The sequence below is a fragment of the Ruditapes philippinarum genome, unplaced genomic scaffold (genome assembly GCF_026571515.1).
Source record: "Ruditapes philippinarum isolate M1 unplaced genomic scaffold, ASM2657151v2 ctg4938_1_1_1_1, whole genome shotgun sequence".
NCBI classification, from domain to species: Eukaryota; Metazoa; Mollusca; class Bivalvia; order Venerida; family Veneridae; genus Ruditapes; species Ruditapes philippinarum.
In genome coordinates, this window is record NW_026853881.1 from 81,708 (window position 1) to 105,587 (window position 23,880).

The window sequence follows — 23,880 nt, forward strand, 5'->3', positions numbered from 1 at the left end:
GTATGCCTATTTGGTGTATGCTGTCATTATCTAATATTAATGATAAAGATTGCTGGATACTTTTTATTTCTCAAAAAATCTAACTTTGTTTACATAGTCTTACCTTTAGAACATTTCACCCTTCATATCCTTCGATACAACCAAGCAGACATTCCAATGTAACCTGGTTACAAGTCGTATTTTTACATTGACTGCTGCATCTGTTCTCACATCTACTGCCATGAAAACCGTCTTTACATCCATAAAAACAATGCCCATTTACACCATCACATATGCGTTTACTTTCGTTTGACTTGCATGTATGAGGACATGAATCGTTGCAAAACAGCCCAAAATAATTCATTTTACACCCATCCGAGCACTGTCCCGTTTTCCAATCACACCCTCCATTGTTGCAAGTATCGTTACAATGTTTTTCACAGTGTTTTCCCGTATCTTGTAAACGACTTACATCCCTGTAAACACATCCCCGTATCACTTGTGCAAACTCGGCTATTGTCACTATCATTACAATGTGTGCTACATTTTCTTAAGCAATCGTCAGAGAACGTCTCACGCGTGCACTCTAAACATTTTCCGTCAGTTTGACTGCATTTTTCACAATTTTTAGCGCAATTTTCCGCGCATCTTTCACCCCATTTTCCAGGCACACATCCTCGTGTACAAACACCAGTATCATTGCATACATTGTCTTTACAGTTATATTTACAACGTGTACATATACTTTGATTACTTCCATAAGGAATGACCCGATAATATCCACTTTCACATTTTATACATTCTTTATAGCTCCCTGATTCATTTGTGCTACAGGCATGGCAATTTGCTTCTGTATTCCGACATGATTTGGAACAGTTGACCCCATATGTACCATTTTCACACGTTTTGTTGCAAAAGTTTCCAGTTAATCCCGGTTTACAAACAAAGCAACGGCCATCAGTAAGTGAGCATGATCCGTTACAGCCGGATGGACAAACATCTTTACATGTTTCCCCATAGAAGCCATTGTTACACTGTGTACAATTAGATTCCGAAGTACAGACTGAACAATTCCCTGGGCATTTTAAATCACAATACGTTCCATATAGTCCAGGTGAGCAGGTATCGCATTTATCCCCGGTAAATTTAAGTTCGCATCCCCTATAACAATGTCCATTTTTTTTACTGCATTTACCATCTTTGCAGCCGTGTGGACATATGTACTGACAATATGATCCGTAATAACCGTTGTTTTTACAGACTGTACAGTCTGTGTCTGATATACAAGATACACAGTTAATTCGACAAGTATTGTTACAATCATCGCCATACTTATTATTCTCGGAACAATAATCACATTTACCTGTTTTAAAATCCGTCGATTTACAAGTACAATTCCCTGTTATCGAGCATGTATTATTTATACATCCTTTTCCACACGGTATATTACATTTTGTAAAATAGTTACCAGGCTTACAGTCTGTACATCTATATTCATTTTCACAAGTATTGCAATTTTCTGGACACTTTTCTGTGCATTTTTCGCCAAAATATCCGGCTGTACATCCGTTGAGGCATTTTTTATCGGAATCACACGCGTGCTGTCCGTTTTGGCAACATATACATTCAGGACATGTATGTATCGATAATCCTAGGAAAAAAAACCCATACTTTTTGTAATTTGAATTAATTTCACAATATCAGGAATTAACACGCCTACTTAGGAATAGTATAATCACATTTTACTGCAAAATGGAAAATTAAGATATGAAATGAAATGCGAAAGGCTTCTTCTTGTAAGAAATATATGTTTTTCTTTTCTTTTGAAAAACAAAATATCATCAAAATAGAGAATTATAAAACGGAATCACCAAAGAAAAGCAAAAAACGACTGTTTATTGTACAGTACTGGAAGTGTTCAGTTACCATCCACGTCCCCACAATCTAGCAAAGCATAGCTAGTATTCAGCGTTTACTTTCCAGTCCGTCCATGAACAGACTAAGTCAAACCGAGACTGCATAGTTTTTAATTTTGCTGTGACAGTTTTGGACGTTCTTTAGGAATTCATTGTTTCTCTTTATTTTACTGTCCACTTTTTATAATTCCGTCATTATTTTATTATGTAAAATAGCATAAAATAGATATTATATTATTTTTTGAAATAGTCTTCACTCTAAGCTAATGTTGTAGATTCAAATTCAATTTTACCTATACATTTTAGATTTATGCATTCCATATTTGTTCAGTAGAACTACTTAATTACATATAAGATCGGTGCAGTGAATTCAAATGGTTCTTACAAAGGGAATAATCTTGATTTTGTTTGCAAAATTAGCGCTTTAACATTGCCTTTGGCACTTTTTTTTAACGATGCAAACTTACTTAAATCATAACAATCAATTCAAAAATAACACATTGTGTATACCAAAAAAATGAAATTCAAAGAATTCAATGCAAACAAAAAATACATACCAAATTGCAAGAATATTACCACAGATATAACAGACAGAGCAGTCGGTGTCATCTTTCCTTACGCAACAGAACCTACAGAAAATTTATAAAAAAAAAACAAATTGATTACGAATACCAATAAATGGTAAAAGTTATTTTTAGTTTCATTGTTATATAAAGAAATGCAATGCCGCAAGTGCCTTTATTAGATAAATTTCGTAACATTTATTTATGTACTTTTTGTCACGCAAGAGGGTGTTTTTTATGGTGACGTCATAATCTGAGAAAGTATCAATATGGCGGTCCGCAAACATGATTATTAGGGTATATCCATTTAGAAGTGTAATCTTATATGGGATCGATGATAAAATTATATGTATTTTATCCGAAATTTTTTGGCACACTTTCAATTGTCTAATCTTCGGACTATGTTTTTAAAAATTAAAAAATATTAAACTAAATATTATATGGAGACTAATCAACACTATACTATATATAATGAAATAAATACTTGTATCATAAGAAACGCAAATACATCATAATATATATCGTCCTTACTTGTAATAATAGAATATCCGTTATTTGAATTACTCACTATTCATTTTCTGACTAAAACAACTAATTGTGTTCCTTAAACACCGCCTTTCCTTGTTGATCTTGTCTATATATAATATCATATATTAAAGTATCCGGTAATTTATCTCAAATAATGAAACACATATTGATAGTTTAAGTTGTACAATGCTTATTGTTGATACATCTAACACTTGAAACGCAACAATACATAAGGAAATATATTGCCTTGAGATGAATGCGAACCGGAAAAAATGCAAAGTTATATCCTATTAACTTCTCACGTGCCTACATCATATTAAAACTCCTACAAAGTTATGATATAAATCTTTGAAAACTGTTTACTCGAAAACTTTAAAGCGGCACGTCTCCAGATTCATCCTAATTTTCATGAAAATTTTGAAAATGTATTTAAAGGTAAAATATTGTGAAATGAACAAAGAAAGTACATGACACATTATAATCGGCACTTGGAATCCACGTAAATTACTAAAAAGAGGTCAAAATATGCATAAATATCCCCCACTGCGTTAGTAACGCAGTAGAAATATGGTGATAAAAACTACAAAATACAGACATTAATTGCACATAAGGCCTTATACAGTTACAACCTAGCAAAATATTGTGGTCGGTATTGGCAGTTAGCACGATTTTTTGTAAAATTTTTTTTTTTGGGGGGGGGGGACACTAACAATTTCATGAGCACCTCAGTTTACAATTTTATCACTGTCGTTTATGCTAAAAATTCCGGTGCTTAGGGGTGTCGACGTTTGCATGCGTTGACCGCTTCCGTTCATTAACCGATTAATTCGAGCAGATCCTTTAAACACTTTTAATTTTGTCGCTTTGGGTGTTTTTTTTTTTTTTTTTTTTTTTTTTTTTTTTGTTTTTTTTTAAAAGAGATTACAATTTTTTGATATTCTATTTATCTACTGTTGTGTTATGATACAACTGTCTTTTCGTAATAATTGTTGTTTAAACTGGCATATAACATGTATAACAATGGGTATTTGTTTGTTAAGATCACAGCTTAATAGAATTATCAATATCTTCAAAAACATGCCGCCGCTGTGGCTGAAATATTACTTGATGATTTTACGTGCAAAACACACATTTCCTTAATTCAATTTCAATTAATATCCTGTCTATTTTTATTTTACGTGCAAATCACACATTCACATTCAATTTAAATCACTAGTCTAATGGCTGTTACGCAAGGCGCGCCTGGACGTGGCCTTACAACAATTGTATCTGTGTCTCTATTTAAATTTTTATTTTTTCAAATGCAGTTTTGGGTTCGTTATCCAAATAAGTGTAGTTAGGTTTTTAAAATACATCTACTTCAATTAATAATTAAAGATGACGTTTGTTGTATCTATATTCATATTCTATGTTCATTTTTCTCGGAATACGAACATGATCAAGAGTCCGTTGTAAATCGGTCAACTCTGTATTCAATTCCGGTTATCTAATATAACAAATAAAACACCGGCTGCGGCAAAGCCCTTTACCGGGCCCTAAAAAGCTAGATATTCCTGTTTTGTAAAGTCAAGCCGGTTTTATTTTTCCTTGCATATAAAAAATGAATCGTATTTTTTTTAAAAAATAAAAGAAACTAAAAAATTTTCCCTTTTTTTAGGGGTTCTTTCTAAAAGTTTGGGTAAAGAATTTTTCAAATTTTTCAAAAAACGGTAAAAAAAGACGTCATTCCTAGAACGCAATATTTCAATAAAGGCGCGTTGGAATGACGTCATTTAAAACATGCGACTTGTCATTCATTGGGGATGTAAGACAGTATTTTCTAGCACCTTGTGAAAACAGTAGATAATCTTGTGTGATATTCAAGAAAATCCTGACTAAACTTATACTTTTTGCAAAATTTTCAAACTTATATTCAAGTTAGCATTTGGCGTAGCACATAGAAGGATAAAAAGCTATATCTTTAAGAAATATTTTTATGAAATTTACCTACAGTGGATTCATAGCACTTCCATTCTCGACGAAAGTTGTAATATTATATGTCTACGTTATTTAAACCCACGTGCGTATTGTACGAAAACAGAATTAAATGTTCCGGAACAAAATATGATCATAATATTTAAGGTAGTGGTATATCCGTTTAGCCATGCCTTTTCCGTGAATGTGCCAAGCATTTTTTAAGGCAATTTACTTCCATATTTATTTCATTTTTAAGAATTATGAATGTATTTTTTCTTTTGAAATTCAAACACTAAACTTTGCAGAGAAAACATAAAGCTTTATTTTAAATTTAAGAAATAAGTTAATATGGAAGCAAAAAATTTCTCATTCATAGTATTTTACAGAATTTAAAGCATTTCTTTTCAAAGTGTAATTGCTTAGTCAGTGTGGACTGATCATTTATAGATTTAAAACATTACATGCAATAAACATAGATGTGTAAATCTTAATCCGAAACTGGGAAATTATTTGGATTCTCATACAGGCTACTCACCAAGTGTGGCTTTGAACTCCGTCGGGGACTTGGACGTCTTTTCATGTAAGGTAGCTTACAAAATTGCATGAGAACGTTTGGTGGTACTAAGGAATCTGAGGTAATTTTCTCCGCCTCTTAAGCGGTTGGAAAATTTGGTCATTTCAATATCGATAAAGACTTAACCCACAGGCAATCAGTAAATGATTTTAATAAATGCACTGTTTGAAGCATGTGCAATAAAAACTCCACTTATAACGATATTCAGGTGACTGTCATATTCATATCGTTTTAGCCGGATATCGGTATAACCAAGAAAAAACAAATGTCGATAACGAAACCACGTCATCGTTACAAGAGGTTAATCGTGATAAGTGAAATCGTTAAAAGTGGAGTTTATTGTATATTATACAAATTTCTCGTGTTGAATAATATGAATAGGAAATGTGTTACAATCTTCAACTGGTTTAACAGATCTTGAAGAGTAGTAAAGGATACGCTACAGTATCACTTAATTAGCTTGTTTCCTTTATATTGTCAAGTTATGATGAATTTTATAATAGGGAGTGTCATTGAAACGATTCGAGCAGCTTTCAATCATTTGGTGCAAACAAGACTGATTTGAATTTTGGATTTAAGTAGTTACAGGTATTTCATTAATTGTACTGTAATTTTTTGCTCTGATGCTTATATCGTTTTTAGAAAACCCTTGTTTTTAGGATTAATATTGTTATTTACTTTTTATTATCTGCTGGAAAAATAATCATCTATTGAAGACATCACCTTGTCAAATTCCAGTACTATAATGATGACTACGATGTGCAAATTGAACGTGGTCTTGTACTTATTTAAAAATGAATGTTTTTTTTTTCAAGATTTAATGTCACCAGCTGCAATTATTTTTAATGTTACATAAATAACAGTACGTCTGTATTTCAAGCTAAGCTTATCATTGTTTTACAATGTGAACTTAAGTAATCTAAGGTTAAGTTATTATTACCATGGGGTCCCGATTTATTTGGTTTGCTTCGGCGATTTTAACACATTTGTGGTAAACCCTCGGCTTTCTCAGACAGCTTACCAATTTAAAAGATTATTAATCTCACATGATTTCTGAACTAGAGGTGAGAGATAAATAACCAAAGAACATAAACGTCCCCAAATCATTTGAGCCGCGTCACGAACAAAACCAACAAAAATAGGTTTGCGAACCCAGCATGGATCCCAGATCAGCCTGCGCATCGCGCAAGGGCCTGATCAGGATCCATGCTGATCGCTAATCAGTTTCTCTGCTTGTTATATAATAGTATGTAAGCGAAACAGCCATGGATCCTGATTAGAACTGCATGGATGCGCAGGCTGGTCTGGATAATAGCTTTGGAACGCAAACGCATTATGTTGGTTTTGTCGTTACGCGGTTCATTTGTCAAGGAGACATTTTTTAACTTCGCCGCCCCGAGGAAGAAAGTTTACCAACAAAATCCGACCGCTCTCTCTTTTTTTAGCTATGCAAGCCGACAACTGTAATAGCAAAAACAAAAACTTATGTAAAATATGAAACATAAACATCACAGAATTGCAATACAAGAAACATTCAACCGTACCAAATCCACATTTCCTGTTTAATTTCGAATGCTTAAATATCTTGCGACACAATGATAATTAAAAAAGAAGAAATGTCTTAATTTTCAAATGCTCAAGAAATGATGTTTTCCCTATGTTTTTGTAAAAAGAACTCCACTGAGTTTTTACCTAAATTGACAAGATTTTGCTGATTCATGTTTAACTTGATGTAAATCTGGACCAGTAAATTGTGAAAATAATACAGGTGTATAAACGCTAATTTATTTGCAAGTGAAAGCACAAAAGGCTTGATAAAAATGTTTTTATAAAAGATTTTTGTTCTATTTTAGCCCAAGAAAAAATGTGTCAAAATATTCACGTTACTATTTTGCATGTAAATTTTTTTTAAATCACGTTATGGGTCTTCTGTTTTTAAACAAATTTAAAACATTTTATACACATATCATTTAAAAGTTTGTAAAATTGTTTATTTTTAAAGTTCCTGCGTTGCGCGGTTTTAAAAAAAAAACCAAATAAACCTTTTATTTTTTATTTTTATTGAAAATCAAAATTTTAAACCCTTGCAAATTTTTTTTTTGTCACCGAAAGGTTTCAATTCCGCACTTCAGGTTTTAAAACGGAACGACCAAAATTTTTGTCATTAATTACTTCAATATTTTTCACACTATTTGATAATAAAAACAAAAAAACAAAATTTTCATGTTAATTTAAAAAATTTACGGTATTATGCGACTTGCCTAGAATGGTATGTGCTGAAGGGCAAAACGCTGTGATTCAAAAAAAAACGAAAGGGCGGGTTTGGCGGTTATTTTTTCGCAATGCACAATTTTCCAAAAATTTCAATACTTTAAAATTATAAAAAAGATTAAAATTTTAGGTATATTTTAACAAATGTATACCCTTGTAAAGGGGTTTAAAATAAAAATGTCGATAACAGGGGTGTTTGTAACAAGGATTTTTCAGAGGGAAATGGTAGTGCGGGGCTAAATTTAAAATGTAAAAATTTTTCCCATTAATGTTGGGGTGGTAATAGCCAAAATGTTCATCTGTACAACAACGATATTTGGTTAATTTTCAAAAAATTTCATAAAAGGGGCAAAAATGCAATGTATAAAAAAAGGAATTGTATAGGGAGAAACTTAAATTTCCGGGATAAAAAGCAAAACCGCTATCGTATTGGAAGTTTTGGTTCAAAAGGGCCGAGAATTTCCTGTCTTCGGGTCAAATTTACCAGGTAAAGGTTTTTTTGGAAGAAATGTAAACACATCTGCCTTTCCGGTTTTTAACGGGTTTTCATTTATGATGGCCCTGCTTTGTTTGGGAACCCGATTAGCGGGTACTTTTGCAAAACCCTGTAAGAGGAACAAGGGTCAAAAGTTCCCAAAACGTGTCGTAAAAATAGAATAAAAATCCCAAAACTTTGCACAAATGATCAGGAGCTTAAAGAGTGTAAAAAGTGAATGGATATTATCTGGGCACCCCTCGGAAAAATCAAAAATAATGTACACGTAAAAAAATTAAAGAAAGTTCTTGGGGTGTTTTTACATTGATGTTGAGGAAAAAGGGGAAAAATGCGCGGAAAATTTCGTTAAAAAAGTAAAAAACAGTCAAATGAAGAAAAAAATTAGGTCACCGAAAACATTTCTGAGATTGTAAATGTAAACAAAATTTAATGAACACGATACCCAGTTTTACAAATGTACAGGGGTTTTAAGGGTAAGTGTTTACGGAATGGAGAAATTTTGAAAAACCTTAGCGATATTGAAAAATGGAAGGGGTATTGAAAACGGGCGGTGCTTGAAGGATTAAAAAAAAATTAAATTTGGGCGTTTTGCACAATTCTGTCCATACATGCAAGTGAACAAAATAACCCAAAGTGAGGTGAGATGGGATTGTTTTTTTGGAGTAAAGACGGTTTCTGGGAAAAGATTGGGGAAAGATCAGCAGCATGGTAAAAAAACTTGTAAAAAGGGTTTGCGGAATGTTCGTGTTAAAAAGGATATGAAAGGGAGGTTTTAAGGGAAACTAGTTTCCCTTTTTTTGCGTTCAAAAAGGGGTCCCCTTCAAACGCCCAAAAAGTTTTATTTCATATTTTTGCGAAAATCATAGTTTTAAATAAATTAAAATTATAAATTTATTTTTTTTGTCGATAACTATATGTTAAATAAATTTTTATTGTAACCTCGGGCTTGGTAAAATTGGCCCCGGGGGCAGCAATTCTTTAAATTACTTCCCATCGTTTTTCCCCCTCGATCACGCCCCCACTTGGTCATTAATTTGGGCAAAAAAGCTATTTCGTAAAAATTTTTGTTCTCAAAAAAAGATTTATCACGATTCGTTTTTTTACTTTTTTGAAAAGTCAATAAAAAATTTGAAACGGCTTTATAAAAAATTTTAGGAGCCAATTTGCGCAGGCCCGGTCGGTGTTTTTTTTGGATAACAATACGGCTTGTGTTGGACTTTATGGCTGGCGAAGGTATACTCATTCCTGTTAACTTAATGTTATTGAATCCAAATCGTCAGACCAAAAAATAAGTTATGAACATCGAGTTTTACTGCATGTAAGTGTTATCTATTTAAATGATGATGATTTTTTTCGACTCGAATAGTAAAAGAGAGTCTTTCAAAAAAATATTATTAATATTTTGTGATATCTTAAACTTGGCATTAAAGTGCAAAATGCAGTTTTTACAAGTTAATAATGAATACTGTTTATTAGATTCGAAAATGACACTATGTACACCAGGTGTAATTAATGACGTGAACAGGAAAAATGAAAATAACTTGCTATACGTTTTTGTTCAATTTTTATATTTTACAATCAAAAGGGAAACAATTATACTTGTGACTAACTGAAATGCACCATAAATATGGGGAAGTCTTTTTGTATAATTTCTGTAGTTTTCTATTCGGTAATCATTATCGGCAATTTTCATATTATAACAGTATTTCCTTTCAGCACCTTTTAGAAATGGCAGACAAAAGGTAGGGGAATGAAAAAATACCTGAATACTGATGCAAGGTTAAAAGATGGGATAAATTGAGGTTATATATTTTCATTAAAAAAAACTACTTTTTATTTGGTGTCTATTTAAAAAAAAGTTGTTTTTCAAAAAATGAACAAGCAAATTGACAAGTATAAAAGAATTTAAAAGAAAAATTTCCAGAAGGAAAAATTTTCTTTAAGTCAGCAATTTACAAGAAACAATTTATGAATTAAATGTAAAGAAAATTTAAAGAACATCAAAATTACAAAAAAACAAGCAAATTTAAACCTTTTAAAACAAATTTTCAAAAATTTTGCGAGAATGGAAAATTTTTCAAAAAAAGCATTTTACAAAACCATGCAAAAGACAAAAAATTTTAAAAAAGAAATTAAAATTTGAAAAAACAAGCAAATTTTCAAAAAAAGCAAAAATTTCATGCATTTTTACAAAAGCAATCAAAATTTAATTTTAATCAAGCAAATTTTCAATAAACAAGCAATATTATATCTAACCTGTATCAAATTTTAAGATGGGGAAAATCATTTTTAATAATTTTTCTCGAAGAAAACAAAATAATGAAATTTTTAAATTTGTGTAGGTTTAAACAACCAAAAAAACTCGTTTGTTTTTTTAAACTTTTTTCCAAAATATAGTCTTTCTGTAGATAGCTAGTAGGAAAATATTAACTCTTCTAATTTAAAATGTAATTAAAAAGTTTTAAAGAATTTCAAAAATTTTTTTTTAAACACCCCCTTGCAAAAGGGCTCTTTTTTTTTGGTTAGTACCTATTTATAAAAAAAAATAAATAAAAGAGCTGATTTGATATTTGAAATTTTTTTTTTCAAATGTGGAAAAGACAATTAAAGCGAAAATACTTTTATAAATCCTAATCCCTTTACCCCGCTTTGTAGCGTAAATTTTATACATTTTTAAAAATTTGAGAAAAACCAAAATTTTTGTTATGTTGTTTGTGCTGAATAGACTATGTGTTTCTTACCAAAAATTAATGGTAAACATTTATTAGAATTTTTTGAGTTTTTTTTTAAATTTACTTTTTTAAAAGGGCTTCATCCACCCTAGTTATTGATAAATTGGGCCATAACTCGATTTATAGGTAAATTTTTGTTTAAATTTTTTGCATACAATTTTTTTTAAGGACATTTTATTTAATGAATAAATTTTTTTTTTTTTTGGGCCCGTTAGAGTGGTTATACCTTCAACGATTTTTATCAGTTTTCTTGAAGATTGTAGAATTATGTGAATTTTATAACCTTATCTTAGGCATAATTTTTATGATATATATAAAATTACCCTCAAAATGGTGGCCAGGGGAGATAATGAATGATATTTGAAAAGCCAATCTCCTACACAGTGATATCCCGTTATCAGTAAAGAGATCTCTGTCACCACAAACATTTTTATCATATTTTAATATTTTTAGCTTTTACATTTATTTTTCATTATTTTTTATACTTTTGATATTTTTTTATAAACTAATACGAACATATGTACAAAAAGGTCAAAATAAAAAAGAACAAAGAACAAAAGAGAACAATGACGTTAGATTTTCTATGTACACATAACGGTCGATATGTACATTTGAAATTCTACGTTACATCATGTGTATTTCATCGTCATATGACGTATGTGAAGGCAGTAATTACAATCTCAAAAGGGGGGGGGGGGTAATCACTGTGTGGAGTTTAGTAAATAACATTTTTTTTCTTTATTTTTAATACAGAAAACGCTTATGAGAGTGCCTCTCCTGCTACATATGAGGAGTTTGAAGTCACGTGACGAGAGATTATACAGTCAGCTAACTACAAGTCAGCAGCAGATGTCACAACCGCATATGATTATGTTAACTGAAAGAGAGTTAAGGCACATATTTTCGTGCATTATTTTCTGCAGAAGCAAGAGGACGCACTTATAACGCGACTTCGCAGGACATGGGATTTTATATGTTCGAAGCAATTCTTGCATTAAATATACTTTTGATTCGTATGTCTTATATTCTTGTTGTACTAGAATTATGTTTCTATATTACAAATTTCGGTCTTCCTACAAAAAAAAGAAAGAAAGAAAAAATATTTCAAACAAATGTGTATGTCATTTCTCAGTTATGTTTTGAAGTTTTGTTTAACCATTTTTTAAGTAAGGTATTTTCACATTGCACCCTGAGTTACACATATTAAACAAAAAAGACATTATAAAAAATAGCAAAACTGTGCATTTAATCCGTTTAATGTATATTTTCTTAACGTTAATTGATAATTTTTTACGCACTTTTTATGCCATAAGGAGATATATCTGCAATAGGAAAAACGCACAGTTTCATTTTTAAATTAATGTTTTTGTTTATAATTTTATGTACTATTAATGGCGAAAAAAATCAAACAAACAAAATCATACGAAAATTGTCTCAAGTTTCGGAATGTGATACAGTCATATACTGTATTTAAAAACTGATAATTAGTTTCGGAAGCTTTTAATTTATTTCGGAAACTGACCCGAGTGGTTTATAATATAGATTATAATTACAAACAAGCGTTTAGGTTAACATGATAAAACGATTATGCTGCTTAATAATATGTACAAATATTGTATTTGAGATGAAGTTCATTTTTGAATGCTCACATTTTTCTAATGATAAAAAAAAATATATTCAAAGATACAATGTTAACCACCCAAGCTCTCTAAAAGAACTAAAGTCTTATAAAATTGTACAAATAGAAATAAACGTATTAAACTTGCCTTTATTTTTGTAAGCTTTTATTACAAAGTAAATTCAATAGCCTCTCATTTTCCAAAATTAAACTATACATTATAATAAAGATGGTGGTTTTTTTTTGGTGTTTTTGTGTTTTGTTTTTTTTGTTTTGTTTGTATTTTTTAGTTTTTTGCTGTTGTTTTTTTTTTTGTTATATGAAGGGAGTCTGTGTATTTGTTGTATGCCACTTGTGCTATGAACCCTTTATTATGTTTTTGTTTATATTTTATATATTCTTAGTAGTTTTAATCATCTCATGTATGTAATATGCCTTGATTGAATCATTCAACCAAACTAAGCTATCTCTGTGTAATAAAAGCATGTGAATTTTTGATTATTAATCAAATTTTATTTCTTGATCAAAATTGAGAAATAAAATTTTTCTAATAATTTAATTTAAATTTTTAAAACTAGGAAGTTTCAAATAAATTTTGGATTTTCCCATTTTAACAAAATCAAACTGGTAGGGGGTAGGGGAGGGATAGGGAGGAGGCCCGTATAGGTAGGTAGGGAGGGAGTAGGCAGGGAAAGGGGGGTAGGGGAGGTAGGTAGGGAGGAGTGGCCTATAAAAATCGATCAGGGAAAAAATATTTTTTTAAAAATTTTTATTTTTGTGTCCCGTTAATTTAGAATTCCCAAATTTTTATTCGAATTTGTAGTTGAAAGTGATTGTTTTTAAATTTTTCTTTCTTAACATCAAAATTTAAAAATTTATCTGATTTATCATTAAAAAACAATTTTTTTTTTCTACAAAAGAGGGAAAAACCTTTTTTGGGGCTGAAAAAATTTTTCTAAATGAAAACATAAATATATCTAATGAAGTCATTTTTATATACACATGCAGCGCACGTATTGATTATGCAAGGTTTATGTTGTTTATAAATTAAATCTGGAAGGAGTGCACCAACTAGGGGGGCAGGAGCGACTTTTCATTTTAAACCTCAGGGCATAATAATCAAACGAAAGAATTTTTATGTAATTTTTTTGATAAATCTTGGGTAAAATCTTTCTCCGGAATTATCATTAAATAAAACCGGCTGTTGACATAAGTCACAAGGAGAAGGTGTCTTCTATTGTTGTGCCAATGGAAAAAATACGATAAAAAGACTGGTACATCTACAAAGGAGATCAACGCAGGTTAAAATGTTACAAATGCATTCCATGTTTAATGTATTGGAATGCAAATGAAATTAATCTCGAGGATTTTATTTGTATCTTTTTATATATAAATGTACTGATTGTAGACTAAACTTGATTATTTTTCATTATATTTTGTTATCACGGTGAATTAATCCAGATACTTTCCTTTACGTAGTTTCTGGACAGAAAAGCTGCTTAATAACCAGATTGAAACACTAATACAAAAATACTGTTGATGGCCTTAATAATTTCACTACACGGTGCAAAATGCAAAAGTATTAATCAATTACAATTCAGCATTTAAAAAAAGAAAATATTAAACAATGTATCCATTTGAATTAGCATGAATTGTATTCGCTTTTTGGAGGATTTCAAATAAAGTCAATAAAGAAATAAAGTGAAGTTCTCTTTTAGTATATAAGTAGTACACTTCTTGTATTATATTCTCTATAAATACATTAAAATATCTTCTTATACTTAAATGATAAAATCGTGAATATCAAATAATCGACAACTTGAAACACGCCTATACAAATGGATGGATATTGCTCTACAATATTAAGATGAATGGGAAATGTTTACGACATAACACCCTGTTATCTATATTAATTTACTTTGAACGTTTCAAAATCATTATTACACAAAACAACCTTTAAAATATTCGAAAATGTATAACAGTACACAGCCACTTTTCATGCATTAATTCATTGAAAAAAAGTAAATAAAACAATATGATGGTATTAATACACAAATCATAATGAAATAAAGATAATACTTAAAAGAAAAAAAGGCTGTCATACTTGTATTATCACGCGATTATTTCTGATAAATTCAAAAAGATATATTTCCCCGATACATTTCCCCGATTTCAAGTGATTAATAGGTTGTTTATTTGGGGTACAGATATGTAGTTATAAAAACTGAAACAGTAATTGTTTGCCTGTACACTTATCAAGTATGTTAGGATGGGCTGAACGCCAATTTAAATTACAATATTGAATAAAAAGAAAACTGAACCACAATTATATCACTTGAATGCACTTGTTAACATATCCTCTGTCTTGATGAAATCACGAGCATTCTGGGGGGAGGGTTAAGTTTTAATTATGTGGAACAATGAAAACTTTCTTCCTTTTTTATTCCTTATTATTTTCTATAAACTGAACAATATAAATGTGCGCGTTAAAATATTGTATAGTTTTCGACTGACGAGATTTTAATGTACATGCATTTCAATTGCGTTACTTCCTTTTTCTTTCGAGTGCGGATCGTAATATTTCACTGTTAAATTACACATCTACAGTATCACTCTTAAGTGATAACAAAGGAGTGGTCACAGCAATATCAAACAGATCAATAAGGAAAGTGCAAGTGCAGAAATTAAAGGCAAGCCATAGCGGTTTAAATTACACTTATTTTATGCATTAAAGAGGGCTGGTCTACCAAGGACATATTTTCCATAATGAAACAATAGAAATGTTTATCACATAAACCGCGACAAAAGAATGTAATAAATCAATTCAATGAACGCGATAACAAAATTATAATAACACTTGAACTTGGCGCAATGTGCGTTACATGCACACAGGCTAACGTTTCAGGTCGGAAGATATTGAAGAGAAGAAAAGGATACGTTGTATTATCTTTGTTTCTTTTGTATTGTGAAGTTATGGTAAATTTTGTGATAGGAAGTAAATTTAAGACGATTCGAGCAGTTTCAATCATTTAGTGCAAAAATGGCTGATTTGAATTTTGGATTTAAATAGTAACAGGTATTTCCTTAATTGTACCGTTTGTACCGTATTGTTTTGACTTTTTTTTTTAGAAAATTCTTGTTTTCAGTATCATTATAACTATTGTTACTTATTTTTGTAATCTGCTGAAATAATAATCATCTATTGAAGACACCTTGTCAAACTCCAGTACAATATAGTATCATTATAATGAGTACGATGTGCAAATTGTGAACTATGTACTAAAAGTGATTTTTTTTTCGAGATTTTATTCCATAAGCTGCAATTATTTTTAATGTTACTACTTTATTACTATCTAAGCTTATCATTGTTTTACAATGTAAACTAAAGTGAACTATAGTTATGTGGTATCGATTTACTTGGTTTGCTTCGGTCAATTTTCGGCTTTCTTAGACAACTTACCAAAATAAAAAAGATCTGTAAATCTCACATGATTTCTGAACTAAACATGCTAGAGGTGAGAGATAAATAACCAAAGAACATAACGTCCCAAATCATTTGAGCCGCGTCACGACAAAACCACGCGCGGTCTGATCAGGATCCATGCTGTTCGCTATCAGTTTCTTTACTTGTTATAGAGTATGTTAGCGAACAGCATGGATCCTGATCAGACATGCTGGTCGCGAACGCATTATGTTGGTTTTGTCGTGACGCGGCTCATTTGTCAAGGAGACATGTTACTTCGCCCGAGGAGAAAGTAACCTACACATCCGACGCTTTAGTCTTTTTTATTTATGCGAGCTGACAATGTAATAACAAAACTAATGTAAAAAATGAAATATGAACATCACAGAATTGCAATACAAGAAACATTCAGCCGTATTTAATCCACATTTCCTGTTTAATTTCCAATGCTTGAATATCTTGCGATAATATGATAATTTAAAAATGTCTTAATTTTCAAATGCTTATCAGAAAAAAAAGTTGTCTTTTCTATGTTTTTGTTAAAGGAAAACCACGTATTTTATTGTACATAAATTAACAGAATTTTGGGGATTTATGTTCAACTTGGTGCAAATCTCGACCAATAAGTTGTGAAAATACTGCAGGCGTATCAGCGCTTATTTATATGCATAGTGAAATGCACAAATGACGTGATAATTATGTATTAATAATAGTATTACTGTTTTCTTTATAGACAACGAAATGATGTCTTCAACAATGCTTCAAGCGTTTCTAATTTTAGTATGTCAATTTGGTAAGTCACAGTTATAGATATATTCGCGTTACATAAATTAACAAATATCTAAAGCATTTTATACATATATTCATTTTGAAGTTTGTAAAAATTGTTTAATATTTTTTTTAAAACGTATACAGTGCCGTTGCGGGTTTCAAAACAACAGCAACAAAATAGCACCATTTCTATTTTGATTTTTATTGAAACTTACAATAATAAGATCATTAGCCTAGCGTTTTCTATCTGTCGACCGATTGACTTTAATTCTCATCTACTTCAGGGATAGTGAAAAACAAGGAACGAGGTCAAACCACGTGATCATTAAATAGCTTCCAATTATTTGCACAACTATTTCGATCAATACAAACCAAGCATTTCAAATGTTCACTGTAATATTTAAAACTGATTTCACAGGTATTTCAATGCAGACTTGCCCAGAGTGCGTATGCTGCAGAAATGGACGACAAGAGTGTAATTCCGATAAAACGTGTATCGGAGGATGTATAGCCGGCTATTTTGGTGCGAAATGCACAGAAAAGTGTCCGGAAAATTGCAAGACATGTGAAAATGAATACAAATGTACAGACTGTAAGCCTGGGTACTATTCAACAAAATGTAATATACCGTGTGGGAAAGGATGTCTAAATAATACATGCTCGATAACAGGGAAATGTCCGTGTAAATCAACTGATTTTTACACAGGTAAATGTGAATATTGTGCAGAGAATGATAGGTATGGCGATGAATGTAACAATACTTGTCCCATGAACTGTTTATCTTGTTCATCAGGCACATATTGTTCAATCTGTAAAAACGATGCATATTACGGACCATATTGTCAGAACAGATGTTCACACGGCTGCAGCTATGGTAAATGTATTAAAGAAAATGGATATTGTACAAGGTTATGCAAGCTAAGATTTACCGGGGTTAAATGCGATACCTGCTCACCTGGTTTTTATGGACCGTTGTGTGATTTAAATTGCCCGGGGAATTGTTCAGTCTGTACTTCGGAATCTAATTGTACACAGTGTAACAGTGGCTTCTATGGGGAAACATGTAAAGATGATTGTCCATCTGGCTGTAACGGACCATGCTCATTTACTGATGGTCGTTGCTATGCTTGTAAACCAAATTTCTTTGGCTCATTTTGTGACGATCAATGTTCTACTACATGTAAATCAAAGGAAAGCGAACGTCGATGTGATAATATAACAGGACAATGTTTTTTCGGATGCAAAGATGCTTACCATGGAGAAACGTGTGACAAGAAATGCAGCAGAAATTGTGTAAATACAACTTGCAATCAGGTGACAGCAGAATGTCTATATGGCTGTATAAACGGAGAAGTAGGACCTGCATGTTTTCAAGGTAATTTCAAACGAACTTTATTTTAAAAATCGTCGCGTGTTTCTTTTTGCTTATATCTTAAAGATATACCATGCTCATCCTTTAGTTAAATAATTAAACAACAGAAATGTATCGAGCTCTATGAAATTCTTACTAATTATGTCTTATTTGAAAAGAATAAAGCATAAATTAAGCACAAGAAAATGCGTGTCATATTACGGGCCAAGTAAAATTGATCTTTTCTAAACGAATAATTCAGTTTTGTTAATGACACTTTATGTTCATATTGTGATTAAATATGGTATGTTTTTACCGCCTCCGTGGTTGCGGGGTCAAAGTCGATGACTTCTAATCCAGTTACCTCTCTGGCGTGGGTTCAATTCCCGGGAAATGCTTGCTTTGGATGTTGAGCGCGGAGAAAGGTAGTCAAGTACTGGTGTAACTCTCCAGGTACGATGGTTAGGAAATTATCCGCCTATATGACTGAAATACTTTTGGAAAAATCCGTAAAATGAAACAAACTTAAGTAACTACTCTGTGTTAAGTCAAAACACATTCATTTTATATTTACAAGGAGACTGTGTAGCAATTACCAGTATTTTCTAATATCAATTTTGGGCATAGTATTTCTTTTATCATTTTAACAGAAAACGATAAAAGAAATAACTGTGTTAGATTAAATCAATAATAAGCTATACTGTATATGAATTGGTCCAGGAAATTAAAAAGGAAGTATAAGTATATAACACTGATTTAGATATAGCATTGCGATAAATACATGAAATATGTGTTTGATAATTTAAAGAGAATGAACGAAAAATCTACCCACATTCATATGATAATGAGGTATAGATCTATATATTATAAAGGTCCCTCAAAATAACTTAAAAATATAACTTAAACAAATATCTTGATTGATTGATTCGTTTCGAGTGACCCAGTGCAGCAACTCTTACGACTTCTACTACTTGCATAACAATAGTGAATACATTTTCATGGCCTCCATATAAATTATTACTTGAATTTTGAATTATTTTTACTATTTTTTAAAGTTTTCGTACAAGTTTATCATAATTGATTTTCTAAAATGTCTTGACTTATCTGGAGTATTTTAGTAGTACAGATTTTACACTTATTCGTATGATACTTTTAGCAAAACCAACAAAGGATGATGTCGAAGACAGACATTCTGTAAGTACACTGTTAGGTGCCACATTCGCAGCAGGCCTGGTCGGTGTTATTTGTGGAGTAACAATCACGCTTGTGTTGACTTTATGGCGGCGGAGGTATATTCATTCCCGTTTACTTATTAATACTATTGAATCTAAATCGACGGACCAAAAATGAAATCATTAAACATCGAGTTAAACTGATGTTAGTGTAATTTATTTAGATGATGATGATTTTAATTTCTACATGAATAGTAACAGAGAATCTTTCTAAAAAATATTAATATTTTGTGATATCCTACATTTCGATATATATATATGCTATATGGGCTTTTAAAGTTTAAGAATACTTGAATACAAGAATTAGATTTAAAGTGACACTATGTACATCCTAGTGTAATTAGTGAGTAAACAGGTCAAAATGAAAATAACTTGCCATAGTTTTGTTCAATTTTATATTTTCCAATAAAAGAAAAACCAATAATTCATGTGACTAACGGAAACTTCCATAGATATAGTTCCTAATGTATAGGTAACGCTCTTTTCTTTAAATAGAGTTGGGCAGTCCGTTTTTATAATTTCTATAGTTTCTTTTTGGTATCATAAACAATTTTCATTATTAATTATTGGTCATTTAGGAAAGTAATAGCCAATCTGTAGAAATATACCACTAATTCACCTCAATTTGACAGCGAACAAATGAGCCTAATGTCACTTAAAAAGAAAATAACACTTTTCTTTGCCATAATAAAAACAATCATATTACATTATATGTATTTTTCTTTCAAACCTTTCAGAAATGGCCGACAAATGAAAGGCGAAAGTGAAGACACACACGTGCATACTAATGGAAGGTTAAACGATGGTATTAAAATTCATGAATTATATATGTTGCATTGTAAATAATCTAGTTTTATTTGATCTTGCCGATGCTATATTTGAAGACATATATCTGCATTTTCACTAGAATTAAGCAAATTTATAAGAATCAAGCACATGTACAAGAAATTTTACAAGAATCAAGCAAATTTACTAAAATTAAGAACATTTACAAGAAATTTTACAAGAATCAGGCAAATTTACTAAAATTAAGCACATTTACAAGAAATTTTACAAGAATCAATTAAATATACGAGAGTCAAGCATATTTACTAGATTCTTACCTGCATCAAATTTCAAGAGGACGAAAAAGTCGCTTCTGAATCAGTTATCCTGAAGAAAATAATTATGTTGAAATTATTTCAAAAGGAACTGTATAGGATTAAAAAAGCAAAATACATTGCTATGTTCTTCAAACTTTTGCCATAGTAAATCATTTTATTCATGTAAATATGTTATGTATGAGAATATAAAAATCTGAATTCAAATTAAACTGTATACTTAGATTATTCAACGATTTTTCATAATATTTACCTCCTTTGTCAAAAGTGGCAGCCATTTTTATAATATAATACACAAAAAATGGAAAGAAGTCACAGCTGATTAAGTTGAATTGTCAATATTTTATGCAGATGAAGGAAAGTACTATTAAAGCACCAATTACATAAAGTTTTTTATCAGTTTTCTTGAAGATTGTAGAATTATGTTATCTTAAGTATAGGATATATTGGAAATGACCCTCAAAATGGCTGCAAGGGGAGGTAATAAATGACATGTAAAATGCATCAATACTCTTTATATTATACAGACAACGCTAACGGGATTGGCTCCCCTGCTACATATGAGGAGTTGAAGTCACGTGACGAGAGATTATACAGTCAGATAACTACAAGTCCGCAGCAGATGTCACAACCCGCATATGATTATGTTAACTAAAGCTCCTAATTGAAAGAGAGTTAATGTACATACTTTCGTGCATTAATTTCCGCAGAAACAAGAGGATACACTTAAAGCACGACTCCGTAGAGCATCGGATTTAATATGTTCGATGCAATGTGCTATTCTTGCATAAAAAATATGTCAGATTTAAAAAGTCTTCGTCAAAAATTTCGCTTTTTCTAAACAAAAGAAAATATTTCAAACAAATGGCGATGCCATTTCTAAATTATGTTTTGACTTTTTGTTTAACCATTATTGAAGTAAGCTATTTTCACATGCCACCCTGAGTTACGCATATTAAAAAAGAAAGATATATGTGCATTTAATCGTTTAATGTTTTTTTTAACCTTTAATTTCTTATATTTTTGCGCACTTTTTATGCCATATGGAGATATATCTGCAAAAAAGACACAATAACATTTCAATAGTTTTATTATGTACTATCAAATGCGAAAAAACAAAACAAAAAAGAACAAATAAACAAACAAGCAAAATCAGTGGCAAACTGTCTCATAATTTTCGGAATGTGATACAGTCATATATTTGAAGACTTATAATTAGTTTCGGAAGCTTTTGATTAATTTCGGAAACTGACCTGAGTGGTTGATATAGATACTAATTACCAACAAGTGTTTAGGTGAACATGATGAAACGATTATGCTACTTATGTACAAAAATTGTCTTGGAGATGAAGTTCATTATCTTTTTGAATGCACACATTTTTCTAATTATTAGAAGAAATATATTCAAAGATACAATGTTAACAACCCAAAATCTTATAAGTTAAAGGAACTAAAGTCTTATAAATTGTACAAATAAAATAAACTTATTTAACTTGCTTTATTTTGTAAGCTTTTATTACAAAGTATTTGATAACTCATTCTCCATTCTCATTCTTTTTTTTTATTTTTGTTTAATATAGGGAGTCTGTATATATGTCTTACATAGTTCGATAAGTGTTTGTATCCACTAGTGCTATGAACCGTTTATTTTTTGTTTTGTTTATATTTTATATATTCTTAGTAGTTTTAATCATTACATGCATGTAATATGCCATGATTGAATTATTAAATCAGCCATTTCTGTGTGATATAAAACATGTGAATGCATTAAAAATTGCTTTATTATTAATTCGATTTTATATTTCTATGCATCAAGAATTAAAAGAAATAATGTTTGTTATAGTATATTATTAAGTTTATCAAAGTTAATTTTGTAGGTGGGTAGGTAAGTAGGTAGGTAGGTAGGGTCGGTCGGTCGATCGGTCTACCTACGTAGGTAGGTAGGTAGGTGAATTATTATCATGTACAAACAACATGATGTATATAGATATTAAGACGTAATTTTCATTGACTAACTCTTACATGATTAAAGATCCATTATGCCTCAAAAAATGATATAACTTTATTGCTCAAAAGCTTTTTATCCTTTTGGCCTGTCATAACTTGCAAAAATTACTCATTGGGCAATTATCATTAACATCTTTTGGTTCTGTTGCTTTTTAGTTATCAGTATAGTTTTTTTTTTATCTATTTAGTATTTTGTATGTTAGATACTTCTTACCTTAAGAAGATATCGATGAATGTGAAATAATTTGTAAAAGAAGCAGCAAAATGTATACAAAGTAGTATTTTTACTTCCATGCAAAATACTCTTTCGCAAAAACTGTATAAAATTTATTGCCAAAAAGCAACTGATGAAAAATGAATGGTATTATAAGATAACACTAACATCTGAAAGCTTTTGAGAAATAGTAGCAAAAAACGTTACTAAAGCACATTGGGCCTTATAAAACAACTTATTCAAAATAATACTACCGAAGTGCAAGGAGCGCGCTGTTATTGTATATTAGGTCGGATCTGTCATTACAGTCCACACTATAATACTTATTATTATTGTTGCTATTATTCACCAAATTCCTAAAAACTTAAATGTAAGAATGAGACAGCTTTTCCAATAAGACAAATGACAATGCACCTGCTATTTTGGTTTCAAATCTATGATTACACGTTTCACAATTTTCAGGACATTCTTCTCTGTCATAATAATCGGATTAGCATCATTTCATTCATGAAATTGTTATTTTAATCAAACGTATGTTCTATTTTTTATTTTTGCTTTTTGAACCTCTTGGACATGCCTTCGTTGATAGAATATATAAATGTTAAAATGTCAATAAAAAGTGTTGTTTCTAAATTATACATTGTATTATGTAAATGTTGATGAATGCAAAATACTCGTAGTTTCATCTAATAACAAAATATGCGTTTATATAACAAAATAATGCTAATGCGTTTTAGTAATTGCGACCGCACTTAATCATAAAAAGATTGTATGATGACCTCAAAACGACCTCAAAAACCCAAAACAAACAAATGGCTATTGTATGCATGCAAATAATCTAAATCAAAATTAATATTGTATATAAGCTTACTGTAGTTTTGATTCTCACTGACCAACGACCAAGCATTGATTATGCAAACATTTTTTAAAGCTTTATATTTTGTAGTCCTGTTACAGTGTCCAAAATCTATGCAAACTTAACAACTTACTTTTACATGCAACATTAATCAAGATATTCACTTTGAACTTATCTTTAGGATCATATTAGAAGTCACCCTCCAAAGCCCATCAGACATTACTTTTGACTATAGCCCTTTGTTGGGACAATT

The 23,880-nt window shown here is 30.7% G+C and overlaps 2 protein-coding genes across 3 annotated transcripts; one reads left to right on the forward strand and one right to left on the reverse strand.

Moving 5' to 3' along the window:
- Positions 1–124: 124 nt before the first annotated feature.
- On the reverse strand, positions 125–3,096 carry LOC132738227 (cell death abnormality protein 1-like). The gene is made up of 3 exons (XM_060725688.1): positions 2,990–3,096; positions 2,453–2,524; positions 125–1,630 (listed from the first exon to the last, which is right to left on the reverse strand). Exons 2-3 carry the CDS (start codon positions 2,502–2,504, stop codon positions 417–419), a joined length of 1,266 nt encoding a protein of 421 aa, XP_060581671.1. The 5' UTR covers positions 2,505–2,524; positions 2,990–3,096; the 3' UTR covers positions 125–416.
- Positions 3,097–5,929: 2,833 nt separating this feature from the next.
- LOC132738230 (multiple epidermal growth factor-like domains protein 10) lies at positions 5,930–23,318 on the forward strand. Of its 2 annotated transcripts, none has more exons than XM_060725691.1 (6): positions 5,930–6,104; positions 16,830–16,889; positions 17,286–18,242; positions 19,375–19,507; positions 20,188–20,255; positions 21,078–23,318. In XM_060725691.1, exons 2-6 carry the CDS (start codon positions 16,838–16,840, stop codon positions 21,203–21,205), a joined length of 1,338 nt encoding a protein of 445 aa, XP_060581674.1. In that variant the 5' UTR covers positions 5,930–6,104; positions 16,830–16,837; the 3' UTR covers positions 21,206–23,318. The 2 variants fall into 2 exon arrangements, with proteins under 2 accessions (XP_060581674.1, XP_060581675.1); XM_060725692.1 differs by lacking the exon at positions 5,930–6,104 and adding an exon at positions 15,122–15,709.
- The last annotated feature ends 562 nt before the right edge of the window (positions 23,319–23,880 follow it).

What these genes read in the sequence shown, in the direction of transcription:
- LOC132738230 (XM_060725691.1), top strand. Translation starts at nt 16,838, where the DNA reads ATGATGTCTTCAACAATGCTTCAAGCGTTTCTAATTTTAGTATGTCAA. An exon ending in AGGACCTGCATGTTTTCAAG is followed by an intron (nt 18,243 to 19,374) that starts GTAATTTCAAAC and finishes TGATACTTTTAG; the next exon opens with CAAAACCAACAAAGGATGAT. An exon ending in TAATGGAAGGTTAAACGATG is followed by an intron (nt 20,256 to 21,077) that starts GTATTAAAATTC and finishes TATATTATACAG; the next exon opens with ACAACGCTAACGGGATTGGC.
- LOC132738227 (XM_060725688.1), bottom strand. Translation starts at nt 2,504, where the DNA reads ATGACACCGACTGCTCTGTCTGTTATATCTGTGGTAATATTCTTGCAA. An exon ending in GGTAATATTCTTGCAATTTG is followed by an intron (nt 1,631 to 2,452) that starts GTATGTATTTTT and finishes TTTTTTTCCTAG; the next exon opens with GATTATCGATACATACATGT.